Genomic DNA, 24,088 nt, shown 5'->3' on the forward strand with positions numbered 1-24,088 from the left:
AAAGGGTTTTGAAGCATTTGTCTAATACAAGGAGCCCTAGTGGCACAGTGGTTAAGCGCTCAGCTATGAATCAGAAGGACGGCAGTTTGAACCCACCAGCTGCTCCGAGGAAGAAAGATGTGGCAGTCTGCTTCCATAAAGATTTACAGCCTTGGAAACCCTATGGGGCAGCTCTACTCTGTTTTATAGGGTTGCAACGTGGGAATCGACTCGACGGCGTGGGTTTGGGTTTTGGGTTTGTCTAATCCGAGTCTCCCTCTGTCAGGGCAAGCATTTCCTTGACTGCAGGTAAATAAATATAACAACTTTGCAGTTTGTGTAGTTTTTCCAAACTGTCTTCTTTACTACTGGCCTTGATGGTGGCTCCCTGAGGATGTCCCCATTGTGCTGAGCACTGAGAGCTTGGGGAGTGTTGTGGGGGGCTGCCCTCTTCCATGTCTCTGACCGTGTCCTGACCCCGGGTGGGGGATTCAGCTGAGGGTCCAGGCTGCCCAGAGGCAGCTCCAGTCATCTCTGTAGAAGACCGATTTTCTCTCTCCTTTTTTTCTTTTCCTTCTGCTGCCTTTCCTGATTTTCAGGAATTTATCCCTGTGGTCTCTCAACAGTTACTTCCAGCATCTATTTCAAGTGATTAAAGCAAATAAAGCATTTTATGTTCAGTAGTCAGTTCAACATTAATTTCTCTGACTTTTAACTTAAACTGTTTTTCAGTGGCTTTTTTTTTTTTTTTTTTTTAAGTTTTTGAAGATAGATCATGCTCATAACAGAGAGGAGCAGGTGGGCTCCTAGGTCACTTTTTCAGTTCACTTTTCTCTTCATGTACCTTTCTGTACAATGAAAAGACAAACCAACCCTTAAGCCTAACTCAGATCACGATTGCCAACTTTTTTCTTTATGCGTAAGTAGTTGTACTATTTCTAGGTTATGCTTTCTTTCTTAATCTTTGAAAGGAAAAAACAAACCCTCACACTGTTTACAAGAACTCATTGTTCTAGATTTGTACAATGGCATCTGTGACACTTTCTTCCAATTGGAGCTGTGGGGGGGGGTGATAAGGTTTCATGTCACTTGGCTAGTCTAGTTTTCGTTTTGTTTCTTAAGACAAAAACCTCATAATTTTAATTTACACCACAATCATTTTCATTCCTGTATATGTAGGATGTTTCTCAGGAAAGCATCACAATCCCATCTCCAGTGATCAAGTCCTTGCTTTTCTTTCTCCTTTTCTCTGCCCCCCGATGCCTGCTCTTCACTTCAGTCTTGTCCCGGGAGGAGGAGGAGGCGGTCTTTTATTTCAAAATTTTGTACCTTAACCAAGAAGGCGATGTGCCATTCCTTAAATGTAATTAGATGGAACAGTGACTTTTGAAGTGGAACTTTCAAATCATGCCATTGAACTTTTTCTTTTGGGGAAGGCTTTTTCAAATTGGTTGATGATGTTACAGTTTAAGAAAGAAAAAATTAACAGGCAGTGCAGGGCATGTGTTCTTAAATTCTGTGAGTTGGGTGGGTACCCCAGGGGCTCCATGGGTATCTGGGGGGAAGCACCGGTGGAGGAAGATGGTCAGAGAGGGAGCTGCTGGAGCTCAGAGAAAAAGGTGTGTTGGGAGGTTGACTCCCAGTGCTGAAATAACGCTACTGTGAAGACCTTGTGGGTGCGGCTACTCTTGTTACAGGCTTTTGTGCCATTCATCAAATGCAACAAATATGACCCTGGTATCTTGAAAGACTTAAAATAGCAACAACTAACTTACTTTGTGTTTTTCTCTATCATAATTGATTTTTAAAACTTATTAAGGAGTTTACTTTTGTGTTCGATTTTACTCATAAAAGATGAAGTTGAGAGCGTTGTCTGTTATTAAAACAAAGTAAAATCATTGTTAGGGACCAATTACCATGTAACGTGTGACTCTTACTTCTGAACGAGGGAAGTTTTCCAGCCACAAGTACCCACGGTGTTACAGATTAACAAGTCATTTTACTCTCCGATAAAAAGTAAAATGTAAGGATGAACCTTGAAAACAGTACGCCAGCTGAAAGAAGTGAGTCGCAAAAAACCACATATTGGATAACTCCATTTTAAGTTGTAAATTGGTGAAAATGCTGCCTGACCAATAAAGGCTGAGCTTATTTCAGTAAATAGAGTTACAGTGCTATAGTGCAGTAAAATTCTCAGGCACTGTGATATAGTTAATGACACACGTAGTCATTGTGTTACATGGCAACTCTGCACAAATAGAAGGTAGCACATGTAGGGTTCTTATTATTTTAGACAAACAGAGTTTCAGGGTGTAGTCGGGAAAGAGATAATTAGAGAAGGAGAAAAGTTGGCAGTGTAGAAATCTGCTCTCATATTCTCTGTGCATAATCTAGGTATCTGTCCTAACCTGGCAAAGGGTAAGGCAGAAGGGGTTGGACAGGGTGGTTTAGGTTTATACAATTATCACCCTTCCCAGCACCAACCAGGTAGTTAGAGAAAAATCTATTTTTTCTTCCCTATTACCTTAAAAATTCTACTTCGGGTACAATGTGTGAATCAGATTGCCTTTCTAACATTTAGGTTTAAGGTATGAAAGGACAACAGTTCTCTTCTCTCAGCAAACTCCTCCTCCATTTAGTAGCTAATGGAAATGAGTATTTAATTGGTAGAATATTGTAAGTGTTGGGAGGATGAAATCCTGAACCTTCAAGCGTGTGTGTATGTGTGTGTGTATACACATTTAAACATGCCTAGTCTCAGTGAGAAGGGATGCGCCTGACACCCACACACGTAGTGGGCTTTCTATGACCTCAGCATTTATAAGGCAAAGACAAGGACGCTCCGAATTGAGGTTTCAGGCTTCAATTCGTATTTGGAAATTTAGAAGGCAAATTATCAACATCTAATTTTAAAATGTGCTTTTTGATTTGATATCTATTTATTTGCCTGGAAAAAGACTTTTAAGATAAAAGCTATCAATGTATGGCTGTTATCTTCAAAGGATAAATTCTGGTAGGTACTTGTTACTACTACCCAGGGTACCATTTTAGGATGATTATGGCTGGTCCAAATTGTGGGGTCACTCTCTGTCTCCGCACACGCACACACACACTTAAAGTTTAGTCTTTTTTATTAGCATCCCTAGGTTGAGATGGGAGGGAGGCAGGCAAAACTCTCAAAGCCAAAATAATAAAGAAAAGGTATTCCACTTAATTATTGGCTGCTTCCTTGATTTTATTGTATTTTGCTTTTCAAAGAGTTAGCTTTCGTTTTTGATACTTTGTGCCTAAACAAAAATTTTTTGTTTTGTTTTCACTAATAGCTAATATTTTGTTGAAGGTTGCTTCCTGTGAGAGTCTAGATACAGATTTCAGTTCAACAGGCTTTTTAACTGAATGTGTCCATATGCTGAAGTTCTGTAAACATGTGTAGCTGCGTCTGCCACTATGTAGCGCTTTATTGATTTGTTTTCTTCTGAAAAGCTGTGGCCTGTCCTATGCTGATTCAAAGGCCAGCCTTTTCCCCAGGGCCCCAACAAGAGAACCTCTAGGGTGTGTGCCATTAGATAGTACTGTCTGAGAAGTTGCTCTAAGTTCCCCTACACCTGATCATCAAGTCCTGTTAAGGTTCCATTTTATGTAAAATGCCTTTGTCAAAAAGCTGAGGTGTTTATTCAGCAAATCCAACTGTTGTCGGTACTGGACAGATGTGGGGATTACCAAATAGCAAAAAGTCTCCTCTTTAGAAAAGGAAAGCAGGTACTTAAAAAAAAAACAAAAATCTTGTATTGTCAATAAGCAAATCCGTTTTAAAAGCATTTTGAACATTAGTGATGGAAATGGAGGCCTTCTAATGTTTCAGGGTTTACTGAGAGTCAGTTTATATGTAATCAAATGCCCCTGTTACTGTTATCGCTATGTATGTTGGCCTTGCCCTGCCCTTTAAGGCAAGGGCTCAAGTTACTCCTGCTTTTAACAGGAGTCAGGATACGTTTTTTCCTTCCAAAAGAAAAGAGCATGGATCCCAATGCCTTTCTATACTAAAACAGGAGGGGAGACTAGCCTCTTAAAGTGACAGTGTAGATGTTGTTATTTTGAAAGAAATATTAGTAAATATCTCATATTACCCCTTGCTAAATATTTATAATCTAGAATGTGTACTCTGATGCACCATATTTTATGAGAGAAATATCCTTTGCCTCAAATCTCTTCAACTGTGTTGACACCCAACTGTAATTTGCTTCAGAGGTCTGCAGGAAAAAGAAAGACTATATTAAGACGCTTTTGTTTCAGCATGGAAGTGCTGGTGGTGTAGTGGTTAAGAGCTGTGGCTGCTAATCAAAAGGTGGGCAGTTCAAATCCACTAGGCAGTCCTTGGAAACCCTATGAGGCAGTTCTACTCTGTCCTTCAGGGTCGCTGTGGGTTGGAATCAACTTGACGGCAACGAGTTTTTTTGTTGGTTTCTATTTCAACAAAGATAAAACTCCATCCCCAAAAGGAACCCTTTTGAATCTTTGGGATCCTTAAAAGGTGGAATATTCTGAAATGCATGCATTCATTCCTTTGCCAGAGGTTAAATAGCTTCACTTTTGCAAAAAGGCATAAAGTGAGGGTGATTTTAGATGTAAGTTTTTGTTTGTGAGAGGAAGCAAGATGTACAGTGATGGGTTACCTGATCGTGGGACTCACGTGGTGGCCATTACAAGTGTCCCGCGTTCCCGTCAAGGAAGGGAATGCTCTGTGAACATGGCGCTGCCCTCTGGGTTCAGATCTGTCACTAAAAGACATTGTTCAACAGCTGTGGGTTTAGAAGTCGTCACACACAGCGTACTTTTCTCTAGCTCATTTAGGAAAACCTGCCGAGACTTCTGCAGCGTTGGATTCATGGCTGTAGTTTTGGATTTTATTAGATGGCTCTCAGAGGTGTTCTCCAGGTGGACATTGATTTCATGCCAGCTGTCCGAGATGATTTTCCCTAAAAATGTAGGGGTGTATGCGATACATTCTATACTAGAGAGCCGATGTTGTCCACAGTGGTGCTCAAATAGATGGCGTGTCAAAAGGAAAAGACCAGAGATGAGAGGAGGACAGTTGTGCCTCCCACACAGCTGTGTTGACAGCTTAATAATTCCCTAGGATGGACCTGTTACTGTTTTTATTTACAAAATAAGATTGAAAATTAATTAGTAAACAATTAGACAAGTCTCCGTGAGACAAGTGGCGCGTTCTGATTTGGCTAGGCAAAGGTTCTATTTCCAAAGTAACGGGCTCAAAAGCACTTTTATGTACAACTACTGCATAACGGCTGTACAAATGTTTGCTGCTGTCTGGTTGTAACGAAGTCAGTAATGAATTTCAAAGTGGAATCATTTCAGAGCCCTTCACGTACAGTAGTTTGGGAAACTCTTGAAATGCCAGGTGATCTTAATTGACTGCAAGCTCTCTAACTGGAAAAGGGACCTCGTGTCTCCTTTGGAGTCCGGGGGTGGTACAAAAGGTTAACGTGCGTGGCTGCTAATCTAAAGGTTCCAGGTTCAAGTCTAACCAGTGGTGCCTTGGGAAAAAGGCCCAGAGATCTACTTTTGAAAAATCAGCCATTGAAAACCCCATGGAGCCCAGTGCCACCCTGACACACGTGGGGTCGTCCTCAGTTGGAGCTGACTCAACAGCAACTGCTTAGTGTCTTCCTTTAAACCAGAGTCCCTTGCCTCTTAACTCTCCCCAATTTTGGCTTGAGTCTTCAATTCTGTTTTGTAGGCATCAGCATTCGTACTGTGTAATCTTTAACCTCCCCCCCATCTTCCAAGCTATGATTTGATCATTTACCTTTGCATTGCTGTGCATTTGGACCAGAAGGTATGAATCCTCCCTGTTCTCTGACCTTATTTACCCTCGCTTTGTGTCTGCTCAAGGAAGAAGCAGGATTTGCTGATGTAGAAATACTTAAATAAATGTGAAAATTAATAAGATTTAACCCTCAAATCCGTAAGCAAAATAAATGGGAAAATAAAGAATAGAGTACCGTTCTATTATAATAGAATACTGGTCTATTCAGTCATAGATTCTGTTTAGGAAATAGCTAAAAGATAAGTTTTTCTTAAACTAAAGTTTAAAAAGAGTGAGGATGGGAAGAGAATGGGAAAGTGAAGACTTATTAAGAAAACTTGTTTTAACTGGCATACTGTATTATTTTAACTTCTGCCTTGTAGTCTTGGATTGTTGTTGTTGGGTTCTCTCGAGTCCATTCTGACTCATGGTGACCCTATAGGGCAGAGTAGAACTGCCCCATAGGGTTTCCAAGGAGTGGCTGGTGGATTTGAACTTCCGACCTTCTCATTAGCAGCCTGAACTCTTAATCACTTTGCCACCAGGGCTCCACAGACTTGGATTAGTCATCTTTGTTGGTTTGTTTTAACATACTCATATGTATTACTAACTTAAAAATGTAAAAATACACAAACTCTTGTATTAGAATTATTGTTTCTTGAAGAAGTGATCTACTTTTAGTATGCACATTGTACAAATGCTCTTCCCTGAGAACTCTAGATGTGCTGTGCCAGATGTTTGTGGGTAATTCTTTGTATTGTCTGTGCTTTCTTCTTAGTAATGTGAAACACCTATTTTTTTTTACCTTTGGCAAAGAAAATAACCAGACGACCAAGAGAGCATACTTTCCGGATATCCAAAAAATACTGACAGTACAAAAGTGGAGCGCCTGCTCTGCTCAAACACAGTTTGCCTTATCTCTGCCTCCTGAGGGCAGACTGCTTCCCCAGCGTGGCCCAGGTGGTGGCCCTGTGCCCAGCACGATGAGCTCTGGGGACACACAAAGGAAGAGGCATCTCTGTAGCAGAAGGACGTCCAGCCGTGGACAGACTGTGGGGGCAAAGCCCTGCATTGGGCTCTGTGCTGGGAAGTCCGTCACCTGGAGTATAGGCTGGTTAGGGTGGATTGTTTGTGCCCTGAGGGAACCCAGGGGGTCAGGCGAGTAATATGGTAGAAGTGCCTGGAGGGGTTTGTGTGTGCTGTGTGCATATGTGCATAGATGTATTCTTGCATGCTGATGATGATTGCGCATGAGTGTTCGTGAGTTGTTTGTCTGGGATTGTGAAAGCCCCACTCCTCACCTTTGGGAGAATTCCAGTCAAAATCAGGGGGGTCACCTGCCAGTGATGTTGCAAAAGAGAGAATGTGTGGTGAATCAGTGCTTCATTTCTTCACCAAATGCCTGCTGAGCCCCTGATGCCTGCAGGCCACTCCCTGAGCTGATAAGCCAGCAGGGAACAGAAGGGAGGAAGGTCCTGTGATCCAGGACTGTACATTCCAATGCAAACGCTTTTGTCTATCATAGCCCTGTAGGGTGGGTCCTAAACCTAATCGCTTCCGAGTTATGTGAAGAGCAGATTAGCCCAGAGATTCAGGCACCCACAGGGGAAAGAGACGTCAAGTGGCCATCCTCTACAAGCCAAGGAACCAAGGAACACTTGCAGCTACTTACAAGGAAGAATCCACACGTCCGAGACCCTGATTTGGACTTTTAGCCCACTGAACTGTGAGAGAATAAATTTCTCTTCCTTAAAGCCACCCACTGGTGGTATTTCTGTTATCGTGACACTCGGTAACCAAGACATCTATCAAATAGGGTGACCTCGCCAGTGTCTCTCAACTCTGCCTCCATGATTGTTGATCATGCACAATTGTGACATAAATCCAGAATCCCTGAGTGGAGCAAACAGTTAAGCACTTGACTACTAGCTGAAAGGTTTGAACCCACCCAGAGGTGACTCAGAAGACAGGCCTGGTGATCTGCTTCTGAAAGGTCACAGCCTTGAAAGCCCTGTATAGCAGTTCAACTCTGCATGCTTGCGGTCACCATGAGTCAGATTCATTCCATGGCAACTAAGAACCATAACAACAGCATATGATTTAATTTACTTAATACTTATGTCTGTTATTTTATCCCCACCCCCCACCCCCCACCCCCCCACTAGAATAGTAGATTTACAAGGGCAAGGATCTTATCTTTTTCTTATTTGCTCATGTAGCCCCAGCACCCAGAGCAGGGCCTGGTGCAAAGGCTCAGTAAATACTGGGGAATATGTGATCACACTCATCTTTGTAGCCTCCCACGTAGGAATCCTGTCTGAGTTTTGAGAGTGCTTCTTGCCCTAAAAGCCAGGGTCGTGATCTCCTGGGGTGACTGAGCTGTCTCTACCTGGTGTGCAGGGAACACACTCTGATGGTCTGATGGCTCCCAGCTCTGCCCTGTGCAGAGCAGGAAAGCTCTGTGTACAGAGTCACATTTTGAGTCGCTGGCTTCCTCCTAGTCACGATCACAGACCCATTAAATGTCACACTTGCTTTTTCAGTGGCCTTGTGGGGTGATTTTCCTCTTGAAGGAAGTCATCTGATGCGTTTGCGGTGTAGGAGATGCACACGGGGCTGCAGGAGCTGGGCATTAGCAGGCTGGCCCCGCTGGAGTGCTGTTTGCCCTGCCGTTACCCAGGCAGGTGTGATGACTGCTGTAAAGCCCACTCAGGGGGAAGGTAACCCTGACGCTGGCTGTTTGGACAGTTCATGCTGCCTGGGGATTGTTGGTCATGGGGAGGGATGTTCATCTGTGGTGACAGATGTTGGGCTGTTACTTAGTAACTTAGATTTGTTTTCCTTTGTGCACAAGCTATCCCTACATTCTGAGCACTTCAGACGGGTAGGGGGAAGAGCGCGTTCTTGATCAGGTGGGGGAGTTTCAGGTGTGCCGTTGAAAGAGAACCTTTAGTGTATGTATCAGTGGGTAAGACAGAACCCGGCTAGCCCTGCTCCCAAATCTTTGTGTTCACTGTTTTTTTTTTTTTAAAGAATGTCAGTATATGTGCCACCATTTATTCAACAAATATGCACTGAGTGCTGTACGTCTGGCATGATGGTAGCCACTGGGGGTATGGAGATGAACAAAGGCAAGCCCTTACACTCTGACAGGAGAAATAGACAATGAATAAGTAAACAAGATGTCAGGCACGGCTGAGTACTGTGAAGGAACAAATACAGACTAGCTGTAAGGGCTGGGACTTTAGATTGGGTTATCAAAGAAGGACCTTCTGATGGGTGGGGTGGGGGGATGTTTGCTCTGAGACCTGAAAAAAAGGACTCAGCCATGAGAAGATATGGACATGTAGCGTTTGGGGGAAGGAGCAGGAAGTGCAACGGCCCTAATGTGGGTAGGATCTCAGGGCAGGATCCTTATGCGTGCTCTTTATTGATGAAGCACCTACTATGCAGGAGTCCCTGGGTGGTGCAAAGGGCTAATGTGCTCTGCTGCTAACCAAAAGGTTGGGGGGTCAAGTCCACCCAGAGGGGCCTTAGAGGAAAGACCTGGCAGTCTACTTCTGAAAACTCAGCCATTGAAAACCCTGTGGAGCACGGTTCTGTTCTGACACACGTTGGGTCGTCATGAGTCAGAATCGACTTGGCGATTAACTGGTTTTTTAAAAAACTTGATTCAATTATGTGTGTCCTAATGTGTATTTTATTGTTCCTTTAGAGAAGTTACCAGGTCTCTGGGTAACTATGCTTATTCCTGAGGGCTTAAGAAAATACTGGTTTCCCTATCCTCTAGAATGTGACCCAGCTGGAGCTAGACTCACAAGGACCCACAGGGACTCACAAGGACACATCAGCTGGGCCCTGTGATATACAGACAATAGCTAGGACAATCTTGGGAAACATCTTCCCGAGAACCTCTCACATAAATCATAAACATCACAAAAGACCTACATACATACTTTCCACTCTTACCTTTTTTTTTATTAGCATTTAGTGAATAGTAAGATTTGTTGGACCCATGAAGACTCTCCTATCATTAGTGAAACCTGTACCAATGATTATTAAGAAGGGTAATTCAAAATGTAGAATCACGGTGATTTAGCAGTTTTTAGCCAATCTGTGAAAAGGTGAAGCTTTCAATGGTTTTGCCCGTTTTTAATGTTACTGTATATACTGATCATTCTGTAACATTCCTTGGACTCAGGCAGACATGGCTATGGCTGCATGCTTGTCTGTTTCCTACTTTTGCCTCTTTGAATACATGCCAAATAAAACCTTTCTTTTTACTTTGCTGGAAAAAAAACAGCAACAGCAGCATATTGGTGATCAGCAGGAGATATTTGGGAATGGGAGTAGAGACAATTTAGGTATTAAAACCCCCACTAAGTCTGCATCCATTATATAATGCATGCACCACCACCCCCACCACCACCACCACCCCCGCCCGCCATGGACACCTCAGAAATGATCATGGATGTATTTTCTTTACCTGTGAAACACCTCGTGTGCAGAGAAAATCCACAGACAACCACAGACGAACTCTCACAGGATGGTAAGAAGGTTGGAGACAAGGAAAACAACTGCTGTAGGTTCCTGGCTGCAGCAGCTTGAAGGCATTGGGTAATCTCTTTAAAAAACATGACATAATTTCTGTATAACTTGTCTATTTTGCCATCAGCTTGTTATCTTGACATTTTTGCTGTTGAAGAGGTATCAAATTGTTGTGATTTAATCACAGAGCAGGTATTTCACAAGATGCATTTGGTATCTCCAAACTATTTTCTTGTTTCACTGTCTTTGGGTAGAGGTGTGGGGGGTGGCTCTGCAGGGGGCAGAGAGTGTGCATAAATTAATGTTTACACCCAAGGAGAGCACTGAGGGCTTCTATTACAGTGCAGATGCCTGAGGAAGAGTGTAGGAGCATCATTACCTCCTGGCCTTCAGCACTGATGAGGAAGATAAGATTTTGGAGGGATGGTGTTGCTAAAGTTGGTATTTTCTAGAAGTGTAGTGGTTTTCTTCCCCCCATATGAGATTTTGAAGCCCTGTTTATGTTTGCAGGAGCCCTGGTGTTGCAGTGGTTAAGGACTACTGTGAGCTAACCATGAAGGTTAGCAGTTCGAATCTACCAGCTGCTCCTTGGAAACCCTATGGGGCAGTTCTTCTCTGTCCTATAAGGTTGCTGTGAGTCGGTATCAACTCGACAGCAGTGAGTTTGTATTTTATGTTTCCAAGAGTTGAGAGGGAAACAGTATTTAGCATGGATTACCTTGTCTCTGGAGAGAATTTATATTTCAGTTCACTGGAGGACAATTCTGTTCCTATTTTAAGTCTTTTATTAAAACCATTGCTGGTGAATTAGAACATGCCCTTGTGTTCAGGCCCTGGTTTTCAGAAGGGTGCTAAGTCTCAAAAGTTTGATAGCCTCCCATTTGTTTCTCATACTGAGTTCTGAAGCTCCTGAGCTACTTCGCGCTTTTAGCGGAGCTTGTCCGGTTGCAAAAGTCGATCTCCCTGCGTTGGCTGTGGCTGGGAAGAGTGGCCGTGGAAAAGAGGGTAATTTTTGTCAAGAAGCAGCTAGTTGTTATTTTTTCCCCTTAAACTTGAAAAATAATATTAAGAATAAAAGTTACACCTTAACTTCTGTGCTTCCTTGCATGGGTTTAAAAGCTTGGGTATGGTAATATGAATTTAAAAGTGGACGATTAAAAAATGCCATCTCTTTGGGAAATCTCATGCCACTTCCACCCCAGTTTGGCAGTTTTAAAATAAACCGGCAGCCCCCGTTTTACCAAGGAAGAACTTCTGATTAAAAAAAATAATGACGGGGAGGTGAAAGATAGGGTGTGTGACTCAGCAGATGGGAATGACTTTACTAACATGCTGGGTGTTCGCATCAGAACTGCCGCTGACAAACGGCCCAGCAAAATGCTCCCCCAGTCCTGGCGTGTTTGGGTAACGGACCGGGAGCCCCGAGAGGAAGCAGCGAACTTCCCACGAGGGGGCAAGCGCGGCGGAGGGATCTGACCGGTTCTCTTTGTTTCCTTGTTCTCTGTCCCCAGAATGCAGAAGCAGCCCGGCTTGGTTCCTGCAGCTGTTGGAGCCAGGCAGCTTTTTATGAATGAGGCCCCAGAAGGGGGAGGAGAGGGCTTGTGTTACACCAGCAGTTGGGTAATACATTTCATTCACTCCCAGCCATCCAGCTAAGGCTTGATTTTAAAGGATATTGTTCATTTTTGGCAATTCGGGTCAGACTTGTTTTTCCCCTTGTGCAACTGTCGATAAGTTGGAACACTAAGCATGTGTGCATTAATTTCTTTGAGTGTTTGCTCATTTAGTTGGGAGAAATAGTAGGAGAGGTAGAGAGACTCTGTCACCCTCCCCAGGCCATCCACCTAAGAAGAAATGAGGTGGAGGCCCTCGGCCAGGCCCCCAGAATCCTCTGCAGCCGGTGAGAGCTGACCACGTGCCAGAAGGTGACTTTTACCTGGAATCTCCTTCAATTGCCATGTGCATCTTCCCTGTCCTGCTGATGGCGAGTGACCCTGTATTTGTGGCCCTTGAGGCCCCATTGTTGTGACTAAGGAAAACTGAATTGGAAGCTTGGTAACAATGCTGACCCGCCCCTTTGCCACCGCTTCCTCTGGGAGCGGAATGAAGAGGGCAGGCATTGTCTTGGGCATAAATGAGCCTCTATCAAAATAAACACCCAGAGAGAGGGGCAGCCGGGTTCCAGGCTGTGTGCGTCCCGGCCACGGGCCTCACTCCACACAATGGGCGCTTTCAGGCCTGGAAGAGGCCTTTCCTTGATGACCGTCCCGGACATTGAGCACAAACCACCCCCTACTTAAAGCGAACCCCAAACCGACTGACTTTGCACCGTCCTTGAACGGTCATTTCCCAAATGAGAAATGCTGGGTTTGCGTCCTTGAGCAACTTTTTTGGAGACGAGAATTACCCTCCTGGAGCATCATAACTATATATATACATGGAATATAATTCTATTTTAAAGTTCTGCCGAAGAGGCTAAGACACTCTCTCCTCCAAGGTAGACACTAAAAATAGGGTGGTGGTTGTTAGCTGGGGTCCAGTCGGCCTCTGACTCATGACGGCCCCACGCACAACGGAATGAAATGCTGCCTGGTCCTGTGCCATCCCCGTGGATCTCTTGTGGATCTGACTGTTGTGATCCGTAGAGTTTTCATTGGCTGATTTTTGGAAGTAGATCGTCAGGTCTTTCTTCCTAGTCCGTCTTAGTCTGGAAGCTCTGCTGAAACCTGTTGAGCATCGTAGCAACATGCACGAGGTACATTAACCAGGAATGGAACCTGGGTCTCCTGCATAGAAGGCAAGAATTCTGCCACTGAACACCCACTGCCCCCACGAGAATAGGGTTAGAGAGAACGAAGCATGTTTTTCTGCTCCAGTTAAATGAGCGCTTACCTGTATGTTTATTAACCAAGAGATGGCAGGGATTGAGTTCATTGCTGAGCAAGGATTCTGGGATTCTTGACTGCAGGCTCTGGCTTTTCAGTAACCTCCCCCTCCCCTCACTGCTAGCAGCAGCCAGGTGCTTGAAAACACCTAACCCTCAAATCATGTACAGAGGGTCTCCAAGTGATGGACAGGCTGACGTCTTACTTTTGCTCTCCATGTTTTAATGTTGTGTAAATACAACTGGTAATAACCCTAAAGCACCATTTCCCAGCATAGCGTGGGTGCTCACCATACCATACCAAAGTTACCAGTCTGTGCAGCAAATCCGGCTTTCTTGGGGGCCCTGGTTTCTCTCTTGTGTGGCATCACGTTTCCTGTTACCACAGTGTGGCCCCTCCCATCCTTGAATGCCCCATCTGGGCTGTTTTAAGGATGGGCAGTACCAGCTGGTTTTTCTTACCATAAAAGGAAAGACAGAATTGATTGATGGTCACCTCATTGTAGTTATACCAGAGGGGAATAAATGAAGACTGGACGCAAACAGCTGGTCTTGGGTCCTGATTGTTGAGTCTTTTTGGCTAGTAGCCAGCATGATGCCACTAGCTCCAAGGTTCTGGAAGTCTTGATTAGAGCCATACAGTGGAAGCTAGCTCCAGGGTGGAGCAAGTGCTTGGGCTTTGGGGTTGATGCCTGATTAGAAAAAAGTTACGGTGAGCCAGTGCAGAGTGTGGCTGGCCGGTTCTAAGACAGGGATTCTCCCCCCAGCCTTACCGCTAACCCTAGCAGTTTAGGCCCTGAGGAGACGCTCGAACGGCTTCAGGATTTAAGGAGGGAAGGAAGAATGTCAGAGAAGGGTTGCAGTAAGAAATGAAAGAAGGACCAGGAAAGAACCGTCATAAAAGGAGAGGGAAGAAAATACTTTGGAAAGGGGAAATTTCAGTCATGACAGGAGGCTGAGGTGTTGTCTCAGGTGACTAGGTCTTAGTAGAAAGCAGAAGTTGGATTGCCAGGAGTTCCTGCATCAGCAGAGACAGCAGATGTAGGCTCTACTTTCTGAAAGATTGGTAGGAAGTAGAAGCGGGGAGATGGAGCAGGATTGAGGAAGGTGTTTGCTTTTGTTTCTTTCTTTTTTGGGGTGGGGCTTGAGGAAGGGGGGTTTGTGTAGGTTTTGTTGTAAAATTAAAATGGCGAAGGCATTTTTGTAGACTGACTCATAGGATATAGATAGCAGAGAGAAAATGGACAAGGCAGGTCCTGGTGGAGGCTGGGAAGGGATATGATCAAGAACACACGTGTGCTGGTATGTAGGGGAGGGAGCGGTTACTCTGGAAGAAGAACACTTACCCAAGTAAGGGAGGAAGGGGAAGAGAATGAGGGAAGATAGAGAAGAGGAAAGCTAATGAAGCACTCTTTGCATCTTGTTCTCCTCAAGCCAGGCCAGGACAAGGCCCCCTCAGGGATGGATGTGGCCAGCAGGCCCTGCTGGAGAGGAGCATAGAGAGGGCACTAAGGGCACTGGTGGCCCACAGACTATGTCAGTTATGGTCAGACGACAGCGATTCAGAGCTGCTCGGAGGATCCATTTGAGCCTGGATAACCTGTGCTCACAATGGAATTTGACAACTGAGGTTTGCATTTTCCCCCAGCAGTCCAGGAGGAGTCAAAGTGGATGGCTTAGGGCCATCTTCTAAGAAATCCTACCTTCTCAGGGTACATTGCATTTCTACAGTCAACCCACAGTTGCTGTCGAGTTGACTCCCACCCCTGGCAACCCCGTGTGTTTCAGAGTAGAACTGGGCTCCACAGGGTTTTCAGCAGCTGATTCTTTTTGGAAGAAGATTGCCAGGCCTTTCTTCTGAGGTGCCTCTGGGTGGACTTGAACCATTTATACCACTCAGGGACTCCAGAAACAGCCCAGAGTGGCTTAGAGGTGTGAGGTGGGGTGGGAGTGGGGGCGGGGGGGAAGAATTTACAGGATGACATCAAGAGAGCCAGAATTGTTAGGATCAAGACGAGTTTCAGTGATGTTTTGACCGACCAATAGCAACTTTGTGGAGCCGAGTTTATATAATCTTTGAATGGTTAGGGTCGTTTATATGCATAAATTCACATGTAAAAAATGCGTTCCTTTGTAGCTGCAGTGTCTGTACATGCAGACATCTACCTGTGCATTTTATTTGTCTAGCCTCATTGAGGAGCCCTGGTGGCATAGTGGTTAAGAGCATGGCTGCTAATCAAAAGGTTGTCGTTTCAAATCCACCAGCCGCTCCTTGGAAACCCTATGGCAGTTCTGCTCTGTCCTGTAGGGTCATTATGAGTCGGAATCAACTTGACGGCAACAGGTTTTTTTTTGTTTTGTTTTGTTTTAGCATCATTGAAACAGACGTTTTTTTTGCTTGAGTTGATTTTCCAAGTAATTGAAGCTTACTTCTCAGAGCACAAGCTATTTAATTTTTTTCTCTGAATTGTTACTGATTCTCAGCACTTTGCTCTCTTAAATAATGGATCGTTTTCTTGGTAACCCAGAACATTCTTATGAAACCTGAGGCTTCAAAATCTATTGCCATGTCGGGCTCTGATTTACCTTAAATTAAATGGCTTTGGACTTGCATGCATGTTTGTATTCAATACATTGCCTGTTTTCTCCTGGTATCCTAGGATCATAAATTCCAATCTTAAGCTATCTGTATCTAAGTAAAATAGGTAACTTTTTTTTTTTTAATTGCCAATGATCTTCCATGGAATTCGGAGGATTTTTTGTGATTGCTTTCAAGTTGGCATCAGCTTCCAAGTGTTCCATGATTTACGAGAATGCTGTCCATCAGACACATGGAGCATTACTGTGAACACATACTTGGGTATAAACTGCAAGGGGGAAAGACTTATAGTTCATGGTTTTAGATTTCTAAAACCAATTCTGTTTACATCATTGGGATTTTTCTCTCGTATGTTAATGATCTTTAGTGAGTCAGCCCCCCCTAAGCATTTTTGGTTCCTTTATCTTACTTTCCCTACACATAACGTTTTCCCAGATAGGAGCCACCAGTGACAAGTCAGTGTAATATGTAATGTTCTGTTGGTAATTGTTTGTTTCCATTTTAGGTTGGTACCGAGCTAATGATTTTTTAATTGTAGCTGACTTGAAATACAATGAAAAAGTGGCTTCCTGCTGCTTTTTGTGTTTTTAAGAGCTGGATTCAGTAACTTGAAAGTAATTAAAAATGTACAGATCTCAGTGATATATTTATATTCCACAGTCATGGGTTAACCAAGCAGTGCTCACGCATAATAGCTTGATGGATTGCAAGAACTCTGAGGAAATAAATAGCATGTTTCATACATTTATTACATTATTGTTTATTTCAAGAAAATTTTTTAAAAAAGTCTTGCTTCGCTCTGTAGTTCTGGAATGCCATATATGACTAGTTGGGGCACTATCCTGCCATTTTGCAAGATAATCTTCCATTTCCGATAGTGTTATATGTAGCTAGTGTTTTGAGGGTTGGTTTGGGATTAAGGCAAGGAATTTAGGGGGCACAAGTGGAGGAACCCAGGGCTTTTCTCCTTAAGAGAAGGACAGTAGTTTGTGTGTTGAATTGGCACTGAGAACATGGAGGATGACGGTACATTCCAGGTTATGTAAAGCGGGGAGTAACTCTGAAGAGGAAGGAGGTGGGGGGTACACGGGCTTACACAGCACATGTGTGAATCTGATTGTTAGTTGCTAACAACAGTGAGACCATTATAGACACTCAGAAAATACTTGCTAATCCACTTGTTCAAAGATACGGTGAACTGGCAAGGATTTTTAAAGAAATACAGGATAATTATTTGCCAGGAGTTTGAAATCATCATTCTATTCCAGGATGTTCTCTTTTTGGGTGGTTTTATACTTAAGGGTTGTGTGTAGATGATTTAATTCTTGAGGTATTAGTGGAGCACTACTGGGGGATCTCATAGGCAGGCAGGCTAAATTTAATTTCAAGGTATTCCCATTTAAACTTTCCACTGCCGGAGTTGGCAATCTCAATAGGTGAAAAGTTAAAAGAAATTCTTATGGGTCTTGTTCTCCACCTCTCTCCCCCAATCAAAAAAAAAAAAAAAAAAAAAAGCTGACTGTCATTTTGGATGAAATGTGTCTCATCTTTCACAGAGCGAATGTTTCTCTAGGACTGTTTTCCCTGAAGTATGTGCTGCCCGCCCCTGGGTTTGGGCATAGCAACAAGACCAGACTGCTTCCAAATGGCACGCTGCATTTTAATATGCTTCTCAACTGTCCCTTCCAGAAGGTGCCAGTGTGTTTATCTGCAGTCTTTTTGTGTGTATGTGATTCAAGGCTCCCAAGAGTGCTTTGTAAGTGCCCCCATCACCTTCAGCACCCCGGAAATTCAGCCCCTCTGCAGCGTTCATTTTAGCTGCCATGAAGGTAGGAAGTTCCTCGGTCGTGCAAACGATTAATATGCTCGTCTTTTAACCAAAAGGTTGGAAGTTCCAGTCCACCCAGAGGTGCCTCGGAAGAAAGGCCTGGCGATCTTCTTCTGAAAATCAGCCAGTGAAAACCCTGTGGATTACAATGATTCGAGCGTGTTGTGCATGGAATCACCGTGGTTTGGGGGCCAACTCCATGGCAGCTAACAACAACAACAAGTTCTGTGTAATGTCTAAGCTGACTCAGGTGGACCAGCACCAGGCCAGCCCAAACCCTCACTCATCATGTGCCACTTCAGCTGGGGCCTTAGCGATGGAAATACCACCCCTTCCTTCCCCTTTTGTTCTTGACAGGAGCTAAAATATTTGAGGCTCTGGTTAAATGACAGCAGCCTCTCTATATAATTGGCTTGTGTAGGAATAAATATTAAATAAATACCTTCTAATAGGTGTTACCAAGACTCCTATGGAAATTCTCTCACAGTGTTCTCAGGATTGTGAAAAGAAAAGCTGACTCCGAGGGATATCTCTTTTCCTAGGCATCCATCTTGTGGGCAGTTGTTGAAAGCCAGGACTGCTGCTATGGTTGGGAACATCCATTCTCTACCTCACTTTGTGGCCTTAGTAAGAGCAAGGTGAGAGATAGCGATGGGTGTATGTGTATATATATATATATATATATATATATATATACACCATCATCAGGCCAGAGCATCCAGAGGATATTGACTGAAGAGTTTTGGGGCACAACTGACCCTAAACCTGGTGTGATATATAATATCATACAAATTGAAAAAATACAGCATCTGATATCATGTGTTTTTGGTACAAATGGTTAACACAGTAAGCTGATAACTGAAAGGTTGGAGGTTTAGGTCCACCCAGAGGTGCCTCAGAAGAAAGGCCTGGCAGTCTACTTCTGAAAAATCAGCCGTTGAAAACCCTTTGGTGTACAGTGCTACTCTGACACACATGGGGTCATCATCAGTCGGAGTCACCTCCATGGCATGTAAGTCAGAGCTGCCTTACTCACCTCTGGGCCTCTTCAGCTCATTGCCCTGGAACTGGCTCAATACACTGCTTTTTTGGCTGTAGCATTTTTATAAATCCAGGTAATCTGGAAGTAGTTGTCACATTTTTAGAGGCTGAAAACATATCGATCATAAAGCTCAGTTTCCTCTAAGTGGGGCGTTGAATGCAGGCTGCATCCTAGGTGTATTAATAGATGAACCAGATGGGCACATATGGCAGATTCTTTGTCCCTCAGGACTGCCCTTTGCGTGGATGTTGGTAGAAAATGTGTAGGGTCTGGGCAGCTTTCTAGAGACTTCCTTGTTGTGCAACATTCTGTAGTAAATGTGCTCCTTTGTTATATGTGAGGCGTTTGGGTTGTATTGAGCTTGGTAGAGTTAAATGTAGATTCTCAGCAGATTTTAGGGTTGAATGCATCCTCTGAGATGGTAGGTAGGGCAGGGATTAAGAGCATCCAGGTGACTGCCTGTTGAGTTCCATCCTGTCTGTGCCACTTACTGCCTGTGACCCGCCCTGAAGTTACTTAATTTCTCTGTGCTTCTGTTTTCTCCTCCATAAGATGGGTTAGTGCCCACCTTGGGGGGATTGTTTGTTGTGAGATTGAAATGACCTAATCCATGTGAGGAGTTCACAGCAGTGCGTGGACCATAGGAAAACGCCATCACATAAACGTTACCCATCGTCGCTTTTGTCAACATCATGGCTGACCTTAATGCATGCTTTCTTTGTAACTGGGGGATTTTTCTCTTGAAGAAAAGGAAGCTTCTATGCTTTACACAGTGTAAATTTAGAGAAAGCCATAGCTGCTGTATGATACAGTAACTCCCCACGCAAAATAGTCAGTTCGAATATTTGATCCATTAGCTCTGGTTACAAACATTGCCTTATGATTGGAAAATTCTCTCCAGGTACCACCAGTGCACGTTATTTTTGGTTGGCTGAGGTGCCACTTCTGTGCAGTAAAGAAGTTGTGAGAGCAAAGACATCAAGTACACATTGCCCAGGAAGGGTGCGCGGGACAGTTTGGCCTGGGGGAGAATGATGTTGGCAAATTCCTTGGAACAGCCAAAGGGAAAGTCTCATTTTGGGGTGTAAAATACATTAATATTAAAAATAATTTTAAAGTAATAACAAGATACTGGGATATCAGTTAGCCACCAAATTAAATAGCTACAGGTTAATAGCCTCTCATTAATCTTGAAACCTAAGATCGAAAGATTTCCATTTTTGTTGCCAATATTTTTATCATCTTTTTTTTTAATCTCTCTCAGAAAATGTTCCCAGTTTTGGGAAAAAAACTAAGCAAACAAAGAACAAATCCATTGCTGACGAGTTAATTCTGACTCATAGCTACCCTATTGGACAGAGTAGAACTACCCCATAGGGTTGCCAAGGAGCAGCTGGTGGATTCGAACTGCTGACCTTTTGGTTAGCAGCTGAGCTCACTGTACCACCAGGGCTCCAGTTTTGGGATAAACTGTGAATAATTGTTTCACTTTGATTTTTTGTATTGCCTGTGTAGTGGTTTTGCATTGAAAGCACCATGGGTATAAGATGATTATCATTCAGTCCGCTGGGATCACCGTGTGTAGCTGTGTCACCAACAGCATGTGGGGACTTAGGAAGTAGGTAAGTTTAATATACATCTAATGAGAACACACTCTAGGCCTTTATGTTTTTTGGTACTGGGGTCATGATGATGACTATGACGTGGTCCTCAGCCTTGCTGTGCTTATAGTCATGTGGAGCCTAGAGTCCATGCAGGGAAGGACAAGCATATTCTGGAAAGAGTCCTATCAGATATTTAAAATACGAGACTGTTCAAGATGCTCACCTACAATCCTGAGTATTTTAGTCCTTCAAGGTACCATGTGGGTATGTTGTTTTGGTGTGGAAAATAAAGCTCGGAAGAGCGCGTGTTAATTCCAGTTTTGTCTGAGACCCTTTGGCATTGCACAGGTGCCCTTGCTCTGACCTTGCCTCTTTCCTGGCATGTCTGGGGATGGAAGCAACCTCAGGGTATTACAGAGGATGCCAGCCTGGCCAGTGCACTTCAGGGTGCTGGAAGCTTGAATTAGCCTTTTCCGGGAAATCCAGACTGGGCTGCATTAGCTCAGGGTCTTGGGAACCTGGACCGGCTTGCTTCTTCTAAGGTAAGTCTGGGAGAGAAGTCATAAATCGGTGTGAGCTCTGCTGCTTCCCAAGTTCTGCCAGCTCAAGAGGCCTGCCTGGTGCCAAGGGTTTGGGCATTGGGAGCGTTGCCTGGCCTGCCGGGCAAGAAACGTGAACCACCGCAGTGAACTGGCAGTGAATTAACAGGCTCTTTAACTGCCATTTTTTCCCCACTCCATGTTTTTATAAAGCCGCTGAGTAGACACCAGATTATAAGTCCTGTGCAAATAGTCTTAGCGTCTCTGGATTCAACCCCAGAGAAGACTGGTTTGGGTTTTGAGGAATACTTAAAGAAAACGTTTGTCAGTTATGGTTTCCAATGTAAAGTACCTCACAAGGGCTCCGCAGTGAGGCCGAGGAGGCCCTGCAAGGACTCAGCTGCTTTGGAAGCAAGTGGTTCCAGTGGGTTTCCCACCCTCCATCCTAGTTGCTAAAATTATGTTTTATTTTGTTAATGAAATGAAAACCCCCCTTCTCCCTTGGGGTCCAGGTGGGAAAAGGACAGGTACACACAGGAGCAGCCACAGTCTCAGCATGAGTTCAGTATGGGTGCTCCATATTGAGGGATAGCAGCATGACCCCAAGAGATCCTCACTGTGGGGAATTTTGGTTGAGCTGAGTGAAGGTAGATCATGATGACAGCAATGCTGAGTCTTTTTTTATTTTTATTTTTTGGTTTCAGTAAAAGCTGCTACACCCCCCCACCCCCAGTCTTGGGAAATGCGGCCCAGGATATCCAACCTTATGGTGAACGGCAGGGGGGTAGGGGTATTTTTTTCTCTGCATCCCTAAGGAATCTGACTGGTACCTGATCTCTGCTTTCAGGGGGTGAGTGGTTGGGTTGGTGGTTTGTTTAATGTGTGCATTATATAAACCTTGTGCTGGAACTTGGCTGTTCTCCCAGTCACCATGCCTAGTAAAGCTAGTACTTCGATATTTCAGTTCTCCACACCACCCCCTCACCCCCACCGATGTTTTAAAGCCCTGCTATTTCAAGGTGAAAAGTCAACATTTTAATTTTAGTATCTTTGGATAAATTTATTTAGACTTAATTTTGGGAAAAGCAGGACTCATTGAACATGTATATATGTATATGGCCGTGCCTTTATACCCCATATATGTTGTTTTGTTGTGTGCCATCAAGTTGATTCCAACTCATGGCAACCCCATGTGACAGAGTAGAACTGCCCCATAGGGCTTCCAGGCTGTAATCTTTACGGTAGCAGATTTACCAGTTCTTTTCTCCCACTGAGCAGCAGCTGGTGGGTTTGAACTGCTGATCTTTCAACCTGTTGGTTAGCAGCAGAGCACGTAACCATTGTGGTACCAGGGCTTCTACCCTACGTATAGGTGACCTTAATGAGCAACTCTCATGTAGTATCAAAGGCTCTAAATTATTTTGTTCAGTGTTTTCAAGGTTAACAAGGTATGGTCCACTCTGCCAGATCTAGCCTCTCACTTGTTTTCGTAAATAAAGTTTTATTGGAACACAAGCACTCATTTTTTTTATGTTGCCTGCTTTCACGCTGCAATGGCTGAGTCGAGTATTTGTGACAGACATCCTTTAGCTTGCAAACCTTTTTACAGAAAAAGTTTGCCAACCACTGGTGTAATTGGCAGAGGGCTGACTAGCTTCAACTTGAACACCTTCATGGTAAGACTTTCATCATCATATGAAGGAACTCATTCCATTTTTAGGTAAACTTAGAGAGTTAGAAAATTCTGCTTTTTAGAAATAAACAAAACCCTACTTCCCTATAACATGTATATGTTGGTTCCGTTTGTATCCCATGAACCATGAAAATAAGTCAGATACCAAGATAATTGCCCTTTTGAATAGTTGAAGACATCTATTCTGTACCCTCTGAATAGTTCCTTCTTCAGAGTAAACATTTCCAGTTCTTTTACCCATCGTTATTTCAGAGTTTTTAATTTCTACTCGAAAAATTCTAGTTTAATGAACCTCTGAACCATGTCACTGAAAATTTAAAAGTCAGTTGGATGTAACCAGTAGAAATTAGACCATGACTGTTTACTGCCTTTACTTTGGATGCCATGGTTCTAGGGATGAATGGAAGATTACTGGTATATCATCTTCCTTGGAGTCCTCTTGCATTGCTGACTAGTAGACATTAGCCTACAGAGCTCCTTGAACTCTCTAACCCTTTCAGCTGTGAGCCATGTTGCAACTATACTATGTTTGCATTGTTACTGTTTCACAGCTTTTCAAAGCTTTGTTATGTAAGATTTGGGTCATCTTTCCAAATTTAATCTTTTCATATATTTTGTTATGTTAACTAATTTACTCTTGCTCCCAACTTCATCTTTGAATTTGATGTCTGGGTCCCTGTTTGAGGCATTGTCTTTGGGCTTACCACTGGATAATTCTACATTGACTTGGCCCTAAGTAAGCTGCCTTCACAATTGTCATGAAATGTACTTTTGTTGACAGAAGACTAACGTTCCACTATCTTAAATCCAGAGATGCATTTACTTAGGTTGTTCCAATCTTCAGCTGAAAACGGTGATTTAAATGGCTTTTCCATATGATTGTGGATTGCTCGCCACACTGTAGCCTGTTGAGAAATCAGGATTACAGTTTAAAATATATTTTGGTTAAGTTACTCTTACTGGCTTATAGACAGTCAAGAAGTCAAACTACATATTGCATTGAGAAAGTCTACTGCAGGAGACCTCTTTAAAGTATTAAAAAGCAAAGATGTCACTTTGACAACTGTCTTAGTTATCTAGTGCTGCTATAACAGAAATACCACAAGTGGATAGCTTTAACAAAGAGAAATTTATTTTCTCACAGTCTAGTAGGCTAAGAGTCCAAATTCACGGTGTCAGCTCCAGGGGAAGGCTTTCTCTCTATGTCGGCCTTCTCATCAATCTTCCCCCAGACTAGGAGCTTCTCTGCGCAGGGACCCCAGGTCCAGAGGACGCGCTCTGCTCCCGGCACTGCTTTCTTGGTGGTATGAGGTCCCCAATTCTCTGCTTGCTTCCCTTTCCTTTTATCTCTTGTAAGATAAAAGGTGGTACAGGCCACACCACAGGGAAACTCCCTTTATGTTGGATCAGGGATGTGACCTTAGTAAGGGTGTTAGACAATCCCACCCTAATCCTCTTTAACATAAAAATACAACCACAAAATTGGAGGACAACCACACAATACTGGGAATCATGGCCCAGCCAAATTGATACACACATTTTTGG

General features: G+C 43.6%; 1 protein-coding gene across 3 annotated transcripts in view; it reads left to right on the top strand.

Moving 5' to 3' along the window:
• The window catches only part of LOC111819813 (insulin-like growth factor 1 receptor), a 229,568-nt gene that overhangs the window by 165,472 nt on the left and 40,008 nt on the right, over positions 1 to 24,088 (top strand). Inside the window, exon 3 of one of the 3 annotated variants that reach the window (XM_023727876.1) lies at positions 17,722 to 18,252. The exons of 1 other annotated variant lie outside the window; for it this stretch is intronic. In XM_023727876.1, coding sequence (XP_023583644.1) covers positions 17,722 to 18,029 — 308 coding nt within the window. In that variant the 3' untranslated portion in view covers positions 18,030 to 18,252. Of the gene's footprint in view, positions 1 to 17,721; positions 18,253 to 20,222; positions 23,584 to 24,088 lie in introns of those variants that run through there. One more of the 3 variants, XM_023727879.1, reaches the window with a different exon arrangement.

This window comes from Trichechus manatus, unplaced genomic scaffold (assembly GCF_000243295.1).
Source record: "Trichechus manatus latirostris isolate Lorelei unplaced genomic scaffold, TriManLat1.0 scaffold00019, whole genome shotgun sequence".
NCBI lineage: Eukaryota > Metazoa > Chordata > Mammalia > Sirenia > Trichechidae > Trichechus > Trichechus manatus.